The sequence below is a fragment of the Macaca nemestrina genome, chromosome 15 (assembly GCF_043159975.1).
Source record: "Macaca nemestrina isolate mMacNem1 chromosome 15, mMacNem.hap1, whole genome shotgun sequence".
Taxonomy (NCBI): domain Eukaryota; kingdom Metazoa; phylum Chordata; class Mammalia; order Primates; family Cercopithecidae; genus Macaca; species Macaca nemestrina.
In genome coordinates this window covers 34,472,466-34,490,735 of record NC_092139.1, presented here as the reverse complement: position 1 = coordinate 34,490,735, position 18,270 = coordinate 34,472,466, and the positions used below count along the sequence as shown (strand labels likewise).

General features: G+C 49.0%; 1 protein-coding gene across 1 annotated transcript in view; it reads left to right on the top strand.

The window, feature by feature from the left end:
• Positions 1-18,270, top strand: part of LOC105496121 (angiopoietin 4) — a 42,717-nt gene that overhangs the window by 7,873 nt on the left and 16,574 nt on the right. The window contains exon 2 of the mRNA XM_011766237.3: positions 16,720-16,875. Within this exon, the coding sequence (XP_011764539.2) occupies positions 16,720-16,875 (156 nt within the window). The remainder of the gene's footprint in view (positions 1-16,719; positions 16,876-18,270) is intronic.

Sequence of the window (18,270 nt, the reverse complement as noted above, 5' to 3'; positions counted from 1 at the left end):
TGTAAAATGGGTTGATAACAGGTCCTACCTTGGAGGGTGGCTACAAGGACTTAATATACCTAGTGGTTAGAACAGTGCTGAGCACATAATAACTGTTCAATAGGCATGTTGCCAAGCAAAATGGGCACACCATTCCATTCTGTGACATTCAAGTGTCAGGGAGGTGAGCAATCGCAAACACCTCCCAAGATCAAGGTTGAAATATAGACCACCACCAAAGGCATAGCTGAGCCTGAGGAGGCAGGGACCCTGGCAGCCCCACCCAAGTCCAGATGGCAGAGGCAGGCCCTGCTCCCCCTCCCTCTGTAGCCCCTTCCCCTACACTCCTCATCTTCTCCTTGTGACCTTTTGCCTGGGATGGACACTGGACCTACCACCCCATCAGAGGTGAGGCTCAGGAGCCAGGGAAGTCCCAAATATTGCACAAATATGGGAAGCGCTACTGTGTGCTAGTCACTGTGCTAGGCCTCATGAATAAGACAGACAAGAATCCCAGCCCAGCTCCTGCAGAGCACAGATCCCTGTGGCCATTTCCCTATTCCTTCCAGGCCCTCTGCAAGGAGGAAACAATGAGGCCACTGAGGTTCAGAGAAGCTCATCACTGGCAGAGAAAAGAAATGGCAAAGCTATTGAGCAAGCTTGCTGACTCTCAGTGCAGTGCTCCAGGCCCAGACCACACTGGATGTTTGGAGATGCTGGGCCTGTGTCAAAGAATTGAGGGTTGAGCCAGGGTTGAGAAGCTCATCCCTCCATGAGAGCCCGTTGGTCCCTGACTCTCTCTACCCCTGGCTCCCTGTCCACTGGCTCTGCTTGCCCAGAGCCTAACCCAGAAGAAAAGCAATAGAATATCTTGCAGAGAGGAAAACAACAAGGAAGGCTTGGGCCCAGCTACTCAGAGAGGACAAGACAAACCATCTCAGTCTGCATTGAGCCACAGGGTGAGGGCCTGGTGCAGGCCTGGGGGACAGAAGCAAGGCACAGGACGAGGGCCACCCCTCACAAATCACAAGTCAGCCCATTGTCAAAATGAAGAAACTGAGGACTGGGGATGGCAGAGAAGAGAAGCAAGAGGGTTAAACCTCTATAAGCTCTGGAAAAGCAGTATATTAGTTATCTATTGCAGCATAGCAAATTACCCTAAAACATTTAGCAGCTTAAAATAATAATAAACATTTATTATCTTTCAGTTTCTGAGGGTCAGGAATTCTGAAGCAACTTAACAAGGTAGTTTTTTTTCATGTGGCTGCACTCAGATATCAGCTAGGGCTGCACTCATCTGAAGGCTTGACCGGGGCTGGGGCTCAGCCTCCTGTGTCTGGTGAGCTGCTGGCCATGGGTAGAAGGCCTCAGTTCCCCTCCAGATGGGTTCCTTCCCAGGGCTGCTTAAGGGTCCTCAGGCCATGGTGGCCTACTTCCCCTAGAGCATGGGGTCCAAGAGAGGGCAAGACAGAAGACACAATGCAATGGTTTAGCCAAGGAAGTCACCCTAACGTTTCTACAATATCTAATTAGTCATGCCAGTTAGTCCTGACTTCTTGAGAGAGGGGACTACACAAGGTCATGAGCACCAGGATCCCTGGGGTCATTCTGAAGGCTAGCTGCCACAAGCAACCCACTGAATGGCTAAGGGTGTGGTCTTTGGAGACCAGAGGCCTGTATTTAAATCCAATCTTTGCCACTTAGGCAAGATGCTCATCTTCTCAGTGCCTTCCTTTCCTCGCCTGTAAAATGGTGACAATGGGAGAACCAAGGACTAAATGAGCTGTATTTGTAGGGCTTTGGGGCCATGCCTGGGACACAGTAACCCTTTACATATCTTCCTTGGGAGACTCTGGCAGCAGTGCGGAGCCTGGCCTGTTCTGGTAGCTGCTGTCTCCCCAGCACCATGCACAGGTCTTGGCACATCTGAACGAGTTGGTTAGAGGAAGTAAATGAGCACCAAGAGTATGTCTTGCTCATTTCTAGAACATTCCTCCTACAGATACCCCAAGCTGACTCCTTCCCTCCATTCCGCCTGGGAACCCTCCTGCCTGCCCCTCCCATCTCTGTGCTGGTGTTTCTTCCCCTTTCTTTCTGCCCTGGCACCAGTTAGCTCTCTGTTCTCTAGCCTCTGTCGTCTCCACTGCCTTTGCCTCTCACAGGCTCCAGCAGTGGCTGGGCCTGGGCTCGAGGCTCCAAACTTGCTTCTAGATGCCAAACAACTATTCAATGGAAATCTGGTGCCCCTTACACAAAACTGACCCATCTGTTCTTTCAACAAATATTTATCCAGGACCTCTTATGTGCCTGGCTCTATTCTAGGCATGGAGGATGTGCTCATGAACAGGGAAGACAGATCTCTGCACTCCTGGGGCTCTTCTGGTGGGGGAATTGGACAAATGACAAATGACTGAAGTGATTTCACATGGCATGAAGTACTGTGTAGAAGCCAGAGTGGACACTGTGATAAACAGGTGGAGCAGAGTGGGGGTGGTCAGGGAATGCTTCTCAGAGGAGGTGACATTTTCAGGGAGACCTGGAAGTCAGAAGGATGCTGGTGGGAGATGCTCTGGTGCTACTGAGATTAGGGGGGTGTGGATGTGTGTTGGGAGGGGGTGCAATAAGCAACTCTGTGGCTCCTGTGGCCACCTCTGCAGACCCTAGGGCCTCTCCTCCAAAAGCGCAGAAACCACCAGGTACAACCTTTGCCAAGGGCAGTTTGTTAACAATAGTCAAAATCACAAATGTTTTGGGAGGCTGAGGTGAGATGGGAGGATCACTCAAGCTCAGGAGTTCGAGACCAGCCTGAGTCAACAAAGCGAGACCCTGGTCTCTACAAAAAATACTGAAAAATTAGCTGGGCCTGGTGGCACACGCCTATAGTCCCAGCTACTTGAGAGGCTAAGCGGGGGGGGATCGCTTGAGCCTGGGGGTTTGAGGCTGCATTGAGCCATAATCACACCATTGCACTCCAGCCTGGGTGATAGAGCAAGACTCTGTCTCAAAAAACAAAGGACCAAAAAAACATGTGATTTCACTCAGCAATTCTACTTTGAAGGATTTATTCCCCACATAGGCTTGTGGGAGTGTTAAGTGACAGGTGTACAAGGATATTTGTAGCAGCCCTGTTTGTGACGGTTAAAGCCTGGAAACATCCTACAGGTCCAGCTAGAAGGGACTAGATGAGGATACAATGGAGGCCCATAGATGGAATTGCAAGCAGTTTACAATGCTGAGGCTAGTCTACCTGGATGAATATGGAACATGCTATGAATTATGTTAAGCAAAAGGAAGCCAGGTGTGGAACAGCAAGCTGAGGTTTTTGTAGCCTGAAGGGCAGGTGGTGGGATGGAAGCATAGTTGCTGCAGATGTATGCCGAGCATTTCTCTGAAGGAAACCCAGGTACCTCCCTCAGTGGCCTGTAGGGAGGGAACTGTGTGTTGAGGCAGGGACAGAAAAATTTGTTTTTCACTTCACTCCTTTTTGTTCCTTGGAATTTTGAACAATGTGTTTATATCACACATTTGAAAAATAAAATTACAAAGATTTACATTTAAGTTGAAACACACACATAAAGCTATGAAAGCTATGAAAGCTCTGACCCCCCCAGATTTTCATACGTCTGGACCAGATCTGGCCATTAGCTTCTGTGTACAGCCTCTGGCACTTTACTTTCCTGATTGGGACCTCAGTTTCCCCATCTGTGAAATGGAGGGGATGGGAGCTGAGTGGTCCCTGAGGGCATCATTTAGGTCTCCCCCTCACTAAGTCTTTGCTCCCCAGATGTCTCCCTGCCTTGGCTCCTACCCCTGGGGCATCCCTGCTAAAGCCCTTTTCCATTTATGGTCAGGCCAGGCTCAAATCTCCACACCCTGCACCACCTCAGCCATGGGGCCTTGGTTCAGCCTAGGACCTAGAACAGGCTTCATCCCTATTCCCACACCATCCCAGTGCAACCTGGTTTGGACTCTGTTCATTGGGGGTTGTTTTGCCTGTTTCCAAAGCAAAGAATTTTATTCTCTCCTAAAGGAATCTGCAAGGAGTCCTGGTCTTCTCTTAGCCACATGGGAGCCACGGCAGGGTTTAGAGCAGAGGGAGTCATAATCTGAGAGGCTGACCAGGACCTCACTGGCTACATGTGGAGCATAGCCTGGGGGCCCAGGGAGCGAGGACAGATGCCGAGAGTATCAAGGAAGCTGTGATCCCCACTAGAGATCATTGGTGGAAGTGGCAAGGCTGGGCAGAAATGGTCAGATTCTGCATGCACCCAAGGGTAGAGACAACAGATTGGATGCAGGATGTGAGAGAAACAAAGGGAAGCAGGGTAGCTCTGAGAGGCTGAGTCTGAACAACTAGAAGGATGTAGTTTACTTAATGCACACCCCGATTCACAGAAGCCCTCATGCTTTGGGTCTGCTTCCAGAACAAGTCTGGGCAGAGACCCAGGAACTGGATCAACAGGCAGAAGCCAGCAGCAGGGTTCACCTCGTCCTCCGGGTGCACTGGCTGCAGGTCCAAAGCCTGGGTCGTACCCTGGGTGAGGGAAGCACCACTTTCACGCACTCAGCCCCGCCCTGACCCTCCTACACCCACCAGACCTGACCTCCCAGCCTTCCAAATCAGTAGACCTGGGGATGAATCTAGCATCTGCCAACTTGATGGGTGACCTCAGGGAAGTGACTCTGAGCCTGAACCTCCATTTGCCCATCTATAATTGGGGTCAACAGCAGTGCCTACAAATATCCAGACACTCTTCCAGGCCCCAGAAGGCAGGCAAAGTCCTTGCACTCTCAGAGTTGGTAGCCTACTGGGGATACCAGTGAGGAACCTTGTGTGGGATGCGTCTTCAGGGGTCTTAACCTTTCCTGTGCTTTGGGGTCCTTTGGCATCCGGAGAAGCTCTTAGACCCTCTCTCAGAAAAAAATGTTTTTTGAAATGTAAAATTAAATGCATAGATTTATAAAGGAAACAAATTGCCTTGAGATGCAAATGTCAACATAACAGAAAACAGGTTTCTGATATAGTCCTGTATTACTTCTGTATTAATGCACAAAATAACAAGACAGAGTGGTGGGTCAAGTACCTTCCATCACTTTGAGGCTGAGATGAGTATACACAGTGTGTTGTAGATGTCCATAATCACTGCAATGAGACATTAGAGTATCTGCGGTTTCTACTAGTGACAATGCCGCAGGCCCTGCTATCACCACCATAATAGCCTGTGGCATATACTCACCACCACAGGAAAAACTAATTTCAGTTAGAGATTAGTGGGAAAAGAATGTCCTTTTTTAAAATGCAAGTTTACAGGTTCCTTGAATTCTATTCACAGATCCCTGGGAGTCCAGGACATCAGTTAAGGACTCCTATATATACTAGTTGTTAAATATTCTATTAATTATGCCTGTATACCCTCTCATTCTACTTTAAAAATCCAAACAATTTCAATATAGGTAATATAAAAAGAAAATGCCATCAGCATCACCCCATTGTCACCCCCTCCCCTGAAGCAAATCACTACTGTTAATAGTTTGGTCTTCTCGGTTTTTATATAAAAATACACCATTTGGATCATTCTTGCACACAAATGGATCCACATGGTAGGTAGTGTTCTGCCTCTTGGTTTTTTTTTAACTCACAAGCATGACGGGGACATCTTTTCAGACCAGCACCTGATGCAGCTCAACCTCATTCTTTTTTGTTTGTTTGTTTGTTTGTTTTGTTTTAAGATAGGGTTTCGCTCTGTCACCCAGGCTGGAGCGCAGTGTCACGATCAGAGCTCACTGCAGCCACCTCCTGCAGTCAAGCCATCCTCCTGCCTCAGCCCCCCAAGGAGCTGGGGCTACAGGCACACACCACCACATTCAGCTAATTTTGTTCTGTTTTTAGTAGACACAAGTTTTCGCCATGTTACCCAGGCTGGTCTCTAAATCCTGAGCTTAAGCAATCCACCCACCTTAGCCTCCCAAAGTCCTGGGCTTACAGGTGTGAGCCACCGTGCCCAGCCATCAACCTCATTGTTTTTAACAGCTACATAGTGTCACGCACGTCCATGTGAAGAGACCACCAAACAGGCTTTGTGTGAACAATAAAGCTTTTAATCACCTGGGTGCAGGCAGACTGAGTCTGAAAAGGGAGTCAGCAAAGGGAAATAGGGGTGGGGCAGTTTTATAGGATTTGGGTAGGTAGTGGAAAATCACAGTTAAAGGAGGTTGTTCTCTGGCGGGCAGGGGCAGGGGTTACAAGGTGCTTGGTAGGGGAGCTTCTGAGACTCATTGTGCAGAAGGAAGGTCACAAGGTAATGTCATCAGTTAAGGCAGGAACCGGCCATTTTCACTTCTTTTGTGAAGAAGTGAAACTTCTTCAGTTGCCTCAGGCCATCTGGATGTATACGTGGTTGTAGGCTTGGGTTCAGAGGCCTGACATTCCTGTCTTCTTATATTAATAAGAAAAACAAAACAAAATAGTGGTGAAGTGTTGGGGTGGCAAAAATTTTGGGGGGTGGTATGGAGAGATAATGGGCGATGTTTCTCAGGGCTGCTTCGAGAGGGATTAGGGGCAGCATCGGAACCTAGAGTGGGAGAAATTAAACTGAAGAAAGATTTTGGGGTAAATGGTGATATTGTGGGGTTGTTAGAAGGAGCGTTTGTCATATAGAATGATTGGTGATGACCTGGATGCAGTTTTGTATGAATTGAAAAACTAAATGGAAGACACAAGGTTCAAATAAGAGAAGGAGAAAAATAGGTATTAAAGGACTAAGAATTGAGGGGACCTAGGACATCCAGTTAGAGAGTGTCCAAGGGGGTTCAGTGTAATTATTTGCTTGATTGGCAAGTTTTTGGGCTCTATCCTTGGGTTTTTTATGTTGTCATATACCAGGCCAGATTGATTTAGGTAAAAAAAAGCATTCTTCATTTAGAAATATGCAGAGTCCTCCTTTTGCCCCACCCCTATTTCCCTTTGCTGACTCCTTTTTCAGACTCAGTCTGCCTACACCCAGGTGATTAAAAGCTTTATTGTTCACACGAAACTGTTTGGTGGTCTCTTCACATGGACGTGCGTGACACTATGTAGCTGTTAAAAACAATGAGGTTGATGGCAGTGAGTAAGTTGAGGCCTATTCCTGCCTTTTTATATTAATAATAAGAAAAACAAAACAAAATAGTAGTGAAGTGTTGGTGTCATGAGGGGAACAGGAAGCTGTTTGGTCCCATTTGCCAATTGAATTTTGGGAGTAAGGAAAACTAGTGTGCATGTGCCTGTCCAATTAGCAGGTAGACACATGTAGGTAGAGGAGTCGCAGAGGAAGAAGAGACCTTGTGCAAGGCAAAACTGGAAATGCAAAGTGAAAAGATGAGAAGGAGTACTAAAAGATGTCTTGTACCCAGACTCCTAGGGATCCAGCTAGGGTGGCAGCCGTCAGAGGTTGTAATGGGGACTGATGGGGTAACTGCCCAGAGGTGGAGGTTCAGTTTTCATGGTGTATGAGAAAGTGTTGAGTATCTATGAACAACCATTCACTGTTATTTACAGGGTTGGGTATAAGCAAACAAGAAGAGGGCCTGGGAGGAGAGTCTGAAGAGCAAGGGGAAGGTAGCCAAGGATGGAGTGAAATACAGGGTAAATGTCTTAGAGGAAATGAGAGGTTTTAAGAGGCAGGCTGTTGGCTTGTAACCCACGTGGAAGAGGTTATGAAAGGACAATAGAATGGATTGAGCCTGTGAGGCTGGAAGGAGGAATTTTCCTCGGTCCAAGAACCATTTGCCTTGTGTGGGAAAAGATTGACAGGTGAAAGTTTCAGTGGAAGAACAGGTGGGAATGATGGAAAAAAAGTAAGTCATGAGAAAGGGCTTGACTAAAGTAACAGGGGCTGTCCCTGAACCCTTGCAGCAGTACAGTCCAGGTAAATTGCTGAGGCTGATGGGTGTCAGGGTCAGTCCAAGTGAAACCAAAAAGAGGCTGGGATGAAGGATGCAAAAGAATAGTAAAGAAAGCATCTTTGAGATCCAGAACAGAATAATGGGTTGTGGAGGGAGGTATTGAGCACAGGAGAGTATATGGGTTTGGCACCACGGGGTGGATAGGCAAGACAATTTGGTTGATAAGGCGAAGATCTTGGACCAGCCTGTAAGACTTGTCCAGGTTAAAATGTCTCAACCTAATAAGGGAACTGGGCAGGTGGGGATAATTAAAACGGAGTGCATAAAAGAATGTTGTCCCAGTTGGCACCAAAGTTGGGGAGTTTTAAGGAGTCTAGCAGCCTGGCTGTCAATACCCACAACAGTTATGGAGGCAAGGGAAACAGGCCCTTGAAAAGAAGGTAATGTGGAGTGGGTAGCCTCCATATTGATTAAGAAGGGGACGGACTTACCCTCCACTGTAAGAGTTACTTAAAGCATCTGTGATGATCCAGGAGGCTCCTGAGGTGATCAGGCAGCGTCAGTCTTCAGCTGCTAAGCCGAGAAGATCTGGGAAGGAGTCAGTCAGAGAGCCTTGGGCCAGAGTTCCAGGGGCTCTGGGTGTGGCTGCCGGGCAAGTTGGACAGTTCGATTTCCAGTGGGGTCCCGCACAGATGGGACACAGCTTAGGAGGAATCCCAGGCTGTGGGCATTCCTTGGCCCAGTGGCCAGATTTCCAGCACTTGAAGCAAGATCCCGCGGGAGGAGGTCCTGGAGGAACACCTGACCACTGCAGCTTAGGTGTTTTGAAGTTCTTGTGTGCTGGAGATGTGGCTGGGGTTTCTCTTACAGCAGAGGCAAGTAATAGCAACTCAGAAATATGTTGTCACTTGGCTGCCTCTTCTCTATTATTGTACACCTTGAAGCCGAGGTTAATTAAGTCCTGTTGTGGGGTTTGAGGACCAAAATCTAATTTTTGGAGCTTTTTCTAATGTTGGGAGTGGATTGGGTAATAAAATGCATATTAAGGATAAGGAGGCCTTCTGGTCCCTCTTGGTTTAGGGTTGTGAAGCGTCTACAGGTAGCTAAGTGGGCCATGAACTGGGCTGGGTTTTTATATTTGATGAAAAAGAGCCTAAACGCTAACTGATTTGGGAGAGGTTGGATAAAGAAAAAGCAGCATTAACCTTGACTATGTATCAGCTCCAGCCACCTCTCTAAGAGGAAATGGTTGGGCAGGTGGGGGAGGGCTAGTCGCTGAACGAAACTGTAAGCCAGACCAGGTGTGAGGAGGGGAGGTGAGAGAAGGATTATAGGGTGGGGGAGCGGAGGCTGAGAAAGAATTGGGACCTGGCTCGGCCTGGCGAGGAGCAGCCTGGGGGAGGAGGGGAGAGGTCAGATGAGTCCGTAGAAAAGGAGGATTCAAAGGACTCGGAGCTTGGGGTGGCAACTGAAGACAGGAGAGAAAAAAGAAAGAGTTGGGATGAGTCACATTGGGAGCAGAGACTAAGGAGAGACCAATGTGTAAAAGAATGCCTGGACGTCAGGCGCCTCAGACCATTTGCTCATTTTTTGACAAAAATCATCCAGGTCTCGTAAGATGGAGAAATCAAAAGTGCCATTTTCTGGCCACTTAGAACCATTGTCGAGTTTGTATTGGGGACTAGTGGTATTGCAGAATAAAATAAGGCATTTAGGTTTTAGGTCAGGTGTGAGTTGAAGGTTTTAAGTTCTTGAGAGTACAGGCTAAGGGAGAAGAAGGGGGAATGCAGGGTGGAAGGTTGCCCACAGTGAAGAGGTAAGTTTAAAGAGAAAGGTAGAGACACGGAGAAGGGGGTGGTGAGCAGCCCTGGGCTGTAATGTGGGTGAGCATCCAAAGCAGGCGTCCCTGCAATTGACTTGCCACAAAGGAAATGTGGGTGAATGACCAAGGCAGGAGTCCCCGCGGTGATCAGACACCAAGGGAAGACCATCTTCCCGAGTCTGTGACCGGCGCCAGAGTTTTGGGTCCACAGATAAAATGTGTCTCCTTTGTCTCAAGAACTGGAATTGGAAGGACAGGAAGATTGAAGGGTAGTGAGAGAGGATGGAGAAGAGAGTGAAAAGACTGCTTACCCGATTTGAAATTGGTGAGATGTTCCTTGGGCTGGTTGGTCTGAGGACCCAAGGTCATAGGTGGATCTCCTCACAGAGTGAAGGCGAGGACAGGGGACAGGTCTCCCAAAGGAGTCCTCCTGTCCGGGGTCTTCAGCACCAAATGTCACGCACATCCATGTGAAGAGACCATCAAACAGGCTTTGTGTGAGCAATAAAGCTTTTTAATCACCTGGGTGCAGGCGGACTGAGTCCAAAAAAGAAGTCAGCAAAGGGAAATAGGGGTGGGGCAGTTTTATAGGATTTGGGTAGGTAGTGGAAAATTACAGTTAAAGGGGATTATTCTCTGGTGGGCAGGGGCAGGGGTCACAAGGTGCTCAGTGGGGAGCTCCAGAGACTTATTGTCCAGGAGAAGGAATGTCATCAGTTAAGTCAGGAACTGGCTATTTTCACTTCTTTTGTGGTTTTTCGGTTGCTTCAGGCCATCTGGATGTATCCATGCAGGCTTCAGCTCAGAGGCCTGACATATAGTAAGCTATGGCCCAGACATACCAGAATTTGTCATGCGTTCATTATGTAACTACAACCAGAGTCATCTCAGGAATGTTCCCTACAACCCAGGGGAAGGAGCTATGATTATCTTCTTTTAGAGAAAAGGCTCAGACAGGTAGAGCCCTCAGCTTGAGGTCACACAGCCAGTAAGCTAAGAGCTGTGATTCACACGCAGGTCCATCCATACAAAGCGCTCCTCTCTCTGAGTTCATTTTTATCTGCAGTTGATAAAATGCTTTACCCAAGCAGGAACGTCATGCACCATTTTCCATGGGAGAGAGATAGATGCAGGGCATACCATTGTTACTCATCTTCATTTCGATCCTCAGATACAAGACACCGTCCCACCTCAAGGCCTTTGCACTTGCCTTTTCCTCTGTCTGGAATTCCCTCCCTCCTGACTCTCCCAGACCTGGCTTTTTCTCAGCCTCTCAGCCCAGATGGCCCTCTCTGGTGGGGCTTTCCCCATCATCCTGGCTAAACTTGCCTACAACCCCACATATTTTCTTCATAGCATTCATCGAGGTTTCAGTGCAACTGATATATTTAGTCGAAGTGCCCTGGAATCAGAAACTTTACCAATTTTGCTCATTTCTGATTATCTAGTACCTGATACAGGATGAGCACATAGTAGGTGCTCAAGAAATAATTCCTGGCCAGGTGCGGTGGCTCAAGCCTATAATCCCGGCACTTCGGGAGGCCCAGACGGGCGGATCACGAAGTCAGGAGATCGAGACCATCCTGGCTAACACGGTGAAACCCTGTCTCTACTAAAAAATACAAAAAAACTAGCCGGGTGAGGTGGCGGGTGCCTGTAGTCCCAGCTACCCAGGAGGCTGAAGCAGGAGAATGGTGTAAACCCAGGAGACGGAGCTTGCAGTGAGCTGAGGTCCGGCCACTGCACTCCAGCCTGGGCAGCAGAGCGAGACTCCATCTCAAAAAAAAAAAGAAAAAAAAAAAAGAAATAATTCCTGAATGAGCGCACGAATGAAACTCAGAGAGGGTGAGGGGGTTCACTGGAGGAAACCTATTTACTGTTACATATGTATATCTGGGGCATTTTACAGAACCTTGTGTTGGGGGCATTGTTTTTATTGAGATATGACACACCTACAGCAAAATCTACCCTTTTCACACACAGTTCCATGAGTTTTGACAGATGTATACAGTTATGTAACCACCAGCACAATCATGACATAGAACATTGCCAATATCCCAAAAATCTCCCCTGTGTCCTTTAACAATCAATCCCCACCCCCCGGACCCAGGTCCTGGCAATCACAGATTCTGACATTTTTAGAGAGTCATACAAATAGACTCCTACAGTGTGGAACCATTGGAGTTGCATATTTTTCACTCATGATCCATCCGAGGTTCATCTGTGTGTTTGCACACATCAATGTTTCTTTCCTTTTTATTGCTCAATGGAGTCCATCGCGTGGGTGGACTGCAATTTCTGCATTCACCAATTGATGTCCATTTTATATAAATAATGCAGGAGAGAAGCAGGCTTGAGCAGATCTCCTTGACCACGGAGGCCATGGATCTGCACCTGTTATCTGTCTGGATCACCCCTCCTCCTCCAGCCCCTGCCTGTGAAAATTTCTTTCCTTTCCTTCAAGACCCTTTTGAAAAGCCCTCTCCCCAGCAAGGAGCAGAGTGTGCTGACCCGTGACACAGATCTGTAAAGTGGGGCTCAGAGAAACATAGTACTCTCCAAGGGCTCACAATGAGAGTATGGCAGAGCCAGAACTCAAACCCAGGGCCAAGGGGAGGGGGCAGTAGACCAGGGACCGAAGTTCAGCCTCTTTGCCGGCTGGAAGGGTGATAAGAGGTCGGGCCTTTTTAGCCATCATAGGCCTGAGAATTCGGCAGCCTGAGAGTGATGGAGAAGGGGCAGGTCTAATCCTGGAGTTGGTGCAGGGCATAGAGAGCAGTAAATCCCATGTTGGGTCAGTTCCTCCATTGGGATCTGTCCCCTGCCCTTCCACCTGGTGCCTGAGCCGTGGGCCAGACCCGGCTCCCACCACCCAGGCCAATGTTAGCCTCCAGAGCCCAGCTCAGCCTAACTGAGCCCATCTGGCCCAGATTATCCATCCCAGGGCCTGTGCTGGTGGGCGGGTGTGGCAAATTGGGTGATGGGCTTCAGCTGTGGGTAGCCTTTGCTCTGCCCAGCCACTCGCAACTGCAGGACAAGTTGGGGACCAGTGAGGTGCTTGGGGATCTCCAATCACTCGAGAGGACACTGAGCTGCCCTGAATCACCAGCTCAGCTCTGCAACCCTCAGGCAAGGAGTCTTAGAGCCTAGCCTGCCAGATGGTGACCTTGGGCAAGACTTTTGGGTCTCAGTTTGTCCATGTTCAGGCAAATAAGAAGCTTGGGGAAGATGCCTGGGAAAGTCTCACCTCAGGCATGAATTTGCTGTTTGACCACTTGGAGCAGGTGCTCAGTACCTGGATGTCTGTTTTATAATTTAGGTTCTAGGAGGTCAATGATGTCTGAAAAAGCCTAAGACCAAACTTGGTGTAGTTGTGTTTGTCCTTATCCATGCTGGTGGACCCAGCCAGCCACACATTAGAATCTCCTGGGAGCTGACAGAGGGGTTAGAGGTAGGAGGCACAAAAAGGCAGACTCATGGGGAGGAGGGAAGCCTGGCCCAGAATAAGGAGAGTAAACAGATTTGAAATCCACACTGGGATCACAGTGGGCAGTACTTACTGGTGGGTTGAGTGTGGCCACTAAGAAAAAGAGAAGTTAAGATTGAGGTCTGGGTCTGGGGCTTCAGAACTGGGTGGGGCCATTTCCTGAGATGGGAAAGACTTGAAAGAATGGGGTAGGAGTTGCAGAGACAGGGGCAGTGGGAGCTGAGGATCAAAGAGTTTCACACTGGGCTCGAGATGCTCATTGGAAACCATGCGGAGATGGTGAGTTGGGGACATGCAGGGGAGAAGTCTGGGTGGGAGATGGTGATGGCCCCATCAACCAGGGGTATGTGGAACTCCAAAGACTGATCTCAGCACCTCGGGCAGGGCCCTGATGCATTTGGAGCCTCAGACCCCTTGGCATCTGGTCCTGGTGAAGTTTAATGATCCTTTCTCAGAAATGGATAAAATCAAAGCATAGGAACACTCAGTAATATGAAAATCATAAGCAAAATATGAAAAATAAAATCTGTGATTAGGCATAGCATTATCCAGTGGTGGGTGTGATGTCCATAATTCCAAAGTCACAGTGAGTAAAAACAGTGTTTTAAGATACTGTAAGAATGTGTTGTGATATGAAAATATTTGGGATTTCTATTGGTAATGATTCTCAGGACCTGCTAGTACAGCTGTGGTTTGTGACCTAAGCTCATAACTGAAGGAAATGCCAAATTTTAATTGCAGATTAGTGGACAAAAAAATGTGATTTTTTTTTTTTCTCACTCAAGTTCATGGAGCCTGTGGTTCTTCATTAAGAACCCCTGACCTTGGGAGTGAATGTACATAGAGACAAGGACCCAGGACTGGGCCATGGGAGCCCTGCCATGTAGGAGTCTGTAAAGGAAGAGTCAGAGAGTGGGTGATTAGGGGCTAGGAGGAAGCCAGGATTGGGGGGAAGTCATCCAGCAACAGGGAGTGGCCATCCAGGTGATCACTCCTGAGATGTCAAGCAAGATGAGGACACAAAAGTGTTCCTTGAGTGCAGTGACAAGGAGAGCTATCTATGACAAGGTGAATTAAAGAGCAAAGGGGGAACTGGGCGTCATGGTGCTCACCCATAGTGCCAGCTATTTGGGAGGTGGGAGGATTGCTTGAAGCCAGGAGTTTGAGGCTGCAGTGAGCCATGATCACATCATTGCACTCCAGCCTGGGCAACAGTGAGACCCCAGAAGGCAAAGGGGCCTCCCAGGATGGAGAGACGTGACTGGAGGTATACAGGAGAATGAACACTATGGGTTATATTTATTCTCTATACTTTTTTTTTTTTTTTGAGACACAATCTCACTCTGTTACCCAGGCTGGAGTGCAGTGGTATCATCTCAGCTCACCGCAACCTCCGCCTCCCAGGTTCCAGCAATCCTCCTGCCTCAGTCTCCCGGGTAGCTAAGACCACAGGCTTGTGCCACTATGCCTGGCTAATTTTTGTATTTTTAGTAGAGATGGAGTTTCGCCATGTTGCGCAGGCTGGTCTCAAACTCCTGGGCTCAAATGATCCACCCTCCTTAGCCTCCCAAAGTACTGGGATTACAGGTGTGAGCCACTGCACCTGGCCTCTATGCTTTTTTGTGTGTGTGAAATGTAACATCATTATATTATTAACGTTATGTTTTCTTTTAAGTGAGGATGGGTATGGAGGTGAGAAAATGAGACAACCTGTAGAAGTTTTGTGTTGAAGAGATCAGAGAAATTGGAGAAGCAGCCAGAGAGGCTGTGGAGTTAGTTTTTAGATGGGAGCTATTGGCGCATGCTTGTGTGCTGCAGGGAGCGGGTGGGCTAATGACGCAGGGAAAGTAGGAAGGGGGTCTCTCTGGTTTTCAGTCTCCGCTGCCATCTCTGCATCAAGGGCTCTCACACTTGAGCAGGCATCTGACTCAGCCAGGGGGGTTGTTAACCACAGATGTCTGGGCATCATTAAGAGTTTCCGGTTCAGGAGGTCTGGGGTGGGACCTGGAAATTCGCATTTTTAATGAGCTCTCAGAAGCACCACACTTTGAGAAACACAGCTATAACCAGTACTACTACCGCCTACAAGCACCCGCTCCAGGATTTGATAATGGAACTTGCTCCCTTTGAAACACTCCAGGGTGAGGAAGGGATGGGAGTGAACAGTCAAGATGGAAGAGGGGAGAAGAGATGAAGGAGGAAGTGGCTGGAGCCTGGCCCGAGCCAAGGTCACCACCTCTCCAGGGGAGCACCCATCTTCCAGAGACCCTGGGAGCTGTCCAGTTGGACCTTCTGAAAGACTGAGTGAGAGGGCAAGGGAAGGAGCCAGGGAAGGAGCCAGGGACGGGGGTGGGGGGCGTGGTGAGAGGCCAGCATGTGTGCTGAATGGAGAGGCAATGGTGGATGGGAGCCGGCTTTCTGCCCGCAGGCACTGAGCCCTGAGAACACACTGTTCACCTTTACAACAGGATACTGTTGTCATGCCAGAACAGCTCTCCTGCCCTTGGGAAAGAGAGCAGCCCTGTCAAAGAAATGGACATTTGCACGTGGGATCCCAGAACATCAGAGCTGGGAGAACCCTTGGAGACTGGCCAGTCCAGCCCCATTTGGCAGATGGAGGAGATCTGAAAATCGAAAGCACAGCTTGGCCAATGGACCTGCAAACTCTTTGTACAAGGGAGAGATGCATTCCCACTCCCTGCTGGCTGGCTCTCCCCGAGGAAGCTGGGGAAGGGGCATGCGATTGGGCGCTGTGCTCTGACCCTTGCTGTTTCCCCTTTTTCAACAATTCATTGAACACACATTTATGAGCACTCACTGTGCACCATGCATTGTGCTAAACACAGAAACAAGGTAGTGAGCAACACCAAGTCCCTGGCTTCATGGAATTGACATTCTAGAGAGAGAAACAGACAACAGACAGATAAAAACAGAGGTAGTGATTTTAAAAAGTCAAGTGGTGATAAGTGGTATGAAGAAAGCTGAAACAGCATGAGGGTGTGTGCCATGCAGATGGGGATCAGGGTTGGGGGAGGATTCCAGAGGGAACAGTGAGGGAACAACTTGTGGGTGCATGCCTGCTTCTTTGGAGGGATGTCATGGAGGCATTGCATCGGGATTGAAGTAAGTGATGGAGAGGGGGATAGGAGAGGAATGAGAGAGTAGTGACAGGCCCAGTCGTGGAGGAACCTGCAGCCATGGCTTTTCCTCTGTGTGAGATAGGAACCCTGGAAAGATTTTGAGCAGAGGAGGAGTGTGACTTGACAGGTTTAGCAGGATCCCTCTGGCTGCCTAGTGGGGGATGGACTGTGCAGGGGACAAGGATGGAAGCAGAGAGGCAGACAAAACAGGCATATAAATCCCTCCCAGGGAAAAACCTACTGGGATAGTCCAGGCAAGAGGTAATGGTGGCCTGACCTGGCCCGGCATGTTCTGAGCCAGGGAGGCCTCATGTGGCTGCTCAGTGCCCTCCCATGATGGCACGTGGGAGGGACAGGGGGCTTCCCCCAGCCCCTCCCCCGTGACCCCAGTCCATGGTCTCCCACAGCTAGAGAGGGCCATCAAGATGATCTTGAGGTCGAAGCTGGTGCAGGTCCAGCAGCAAATGGCCCAGAATCAGACGGCCCCCATGCTAGAGCTGGGCACCAGCCTCCTGAACCAGACCACTGCCCAGACCCGCAAGCTGACCGACATGGAGGCTCAGGTAACAGAGGGTGACTGAGTGGGCACTGAAGGCCTGTGGCTGACCAGGCTGGCTCATAGCCCCAGTCATCTTATCTTGATCTCTGACCCTGGGTAGGGTCAAGGCCTCCTCTGGGCCTGTAGCCCCCTGGGTCCCTCCTCCCTCATGACCTTCTCATAAAACAATCTCCTTCCAACCTATGAGCCCTGGGGGATGGATGCTGGGTTTGGCTTTTCTGCCTCTGTAACTTCAGTGCCCAGGTCTGTGCTGGGCACTGGGGTGAGGGGTATAGTAGCACAGCCCCCCTGCCCTCAGAGGGCTTACAATGCACCAGGGGAAGATGGATAAGAAACAATTCACTGGGTCCCTGGGGCCAAGGACTTGGAGAGAGGAGGTATCTGAGCAGCAAAGAGCAGGGAAAGAACTAGTGAATAAATGAAGGGTAGGGAAGTCAGTGGATGAAAAAGTGAGTAACAAGTAGACACAAGTTTGTGCCCATTTGTTTGTTTGATCCCCTGTGTGCCAGGCACTGCTTGAGGAGACTGGTTCTAGTATATAGCAGGAAACAAAGCAGGCACACATTCCTACTCCTGTGGAGCTTCCCCTGAAAACAAAAAGATGGGTGACATACATGGTTATGCGCTGCTTAACAGTGTTCCAGTGAACACCTTGCCACATAGACAACAGCGGTCCCATAAGAGTATCATATGCTGTTTTCATTGTACCTTGTCTATGTTTAGATACACATACAGAAATACTTCCCGCCGTGTTATAACTGCCTATAGTATTGCAGTCACATGCTGCATGGATTTGTAGCTTAGGAGCAATAGGCTGCCTCATATAGCCTAGGAGTGCAGGCAGCTATACCATCTACATTTTTGTAAGTACATGCTATGATGTTTGCAGAATGACTAAATTGCCTAATGACGACTTTCTTACATTTTTCAGTCATTAAGCAAGACATGGCTATATATGTTAGCCAGTGACAGCGCTAAGGAGAAAATAGCATGGAAGAGAGAGCAAGAGGGGGTGCACTGGGAGTGGTGGGAAGGATGAGAGCTGCAAGTTCGTACAGCAAGGCCAAGAAGGGCCACAGAGAAGGTAGGGCTGCAGCAAGGCTTACTGAAGAGAGTACTCTAGACAGGGGACGTAGCACGTGCAAAGGCCCAGAGGGAGGATGGACATGCTGGTGGGTTCAAGAACATCAGGAGAACCGTATGCTGGAGTGACCAGGAGGAGAGTGGCAGGCAAGGGGCTGGAGAAGTCATAGGGACAGATCACACCACAGGGCCTTGCAGGCCATGGTGAGGACTGGGGCATTTCTGCTGCATGAGATGGGAGCCACAGGAAGCTTTTGAACAGAGCAAACATGTTTTAAGAGGCGGTCCCAGGCTGCTAAATAGAGACTAGACTGCA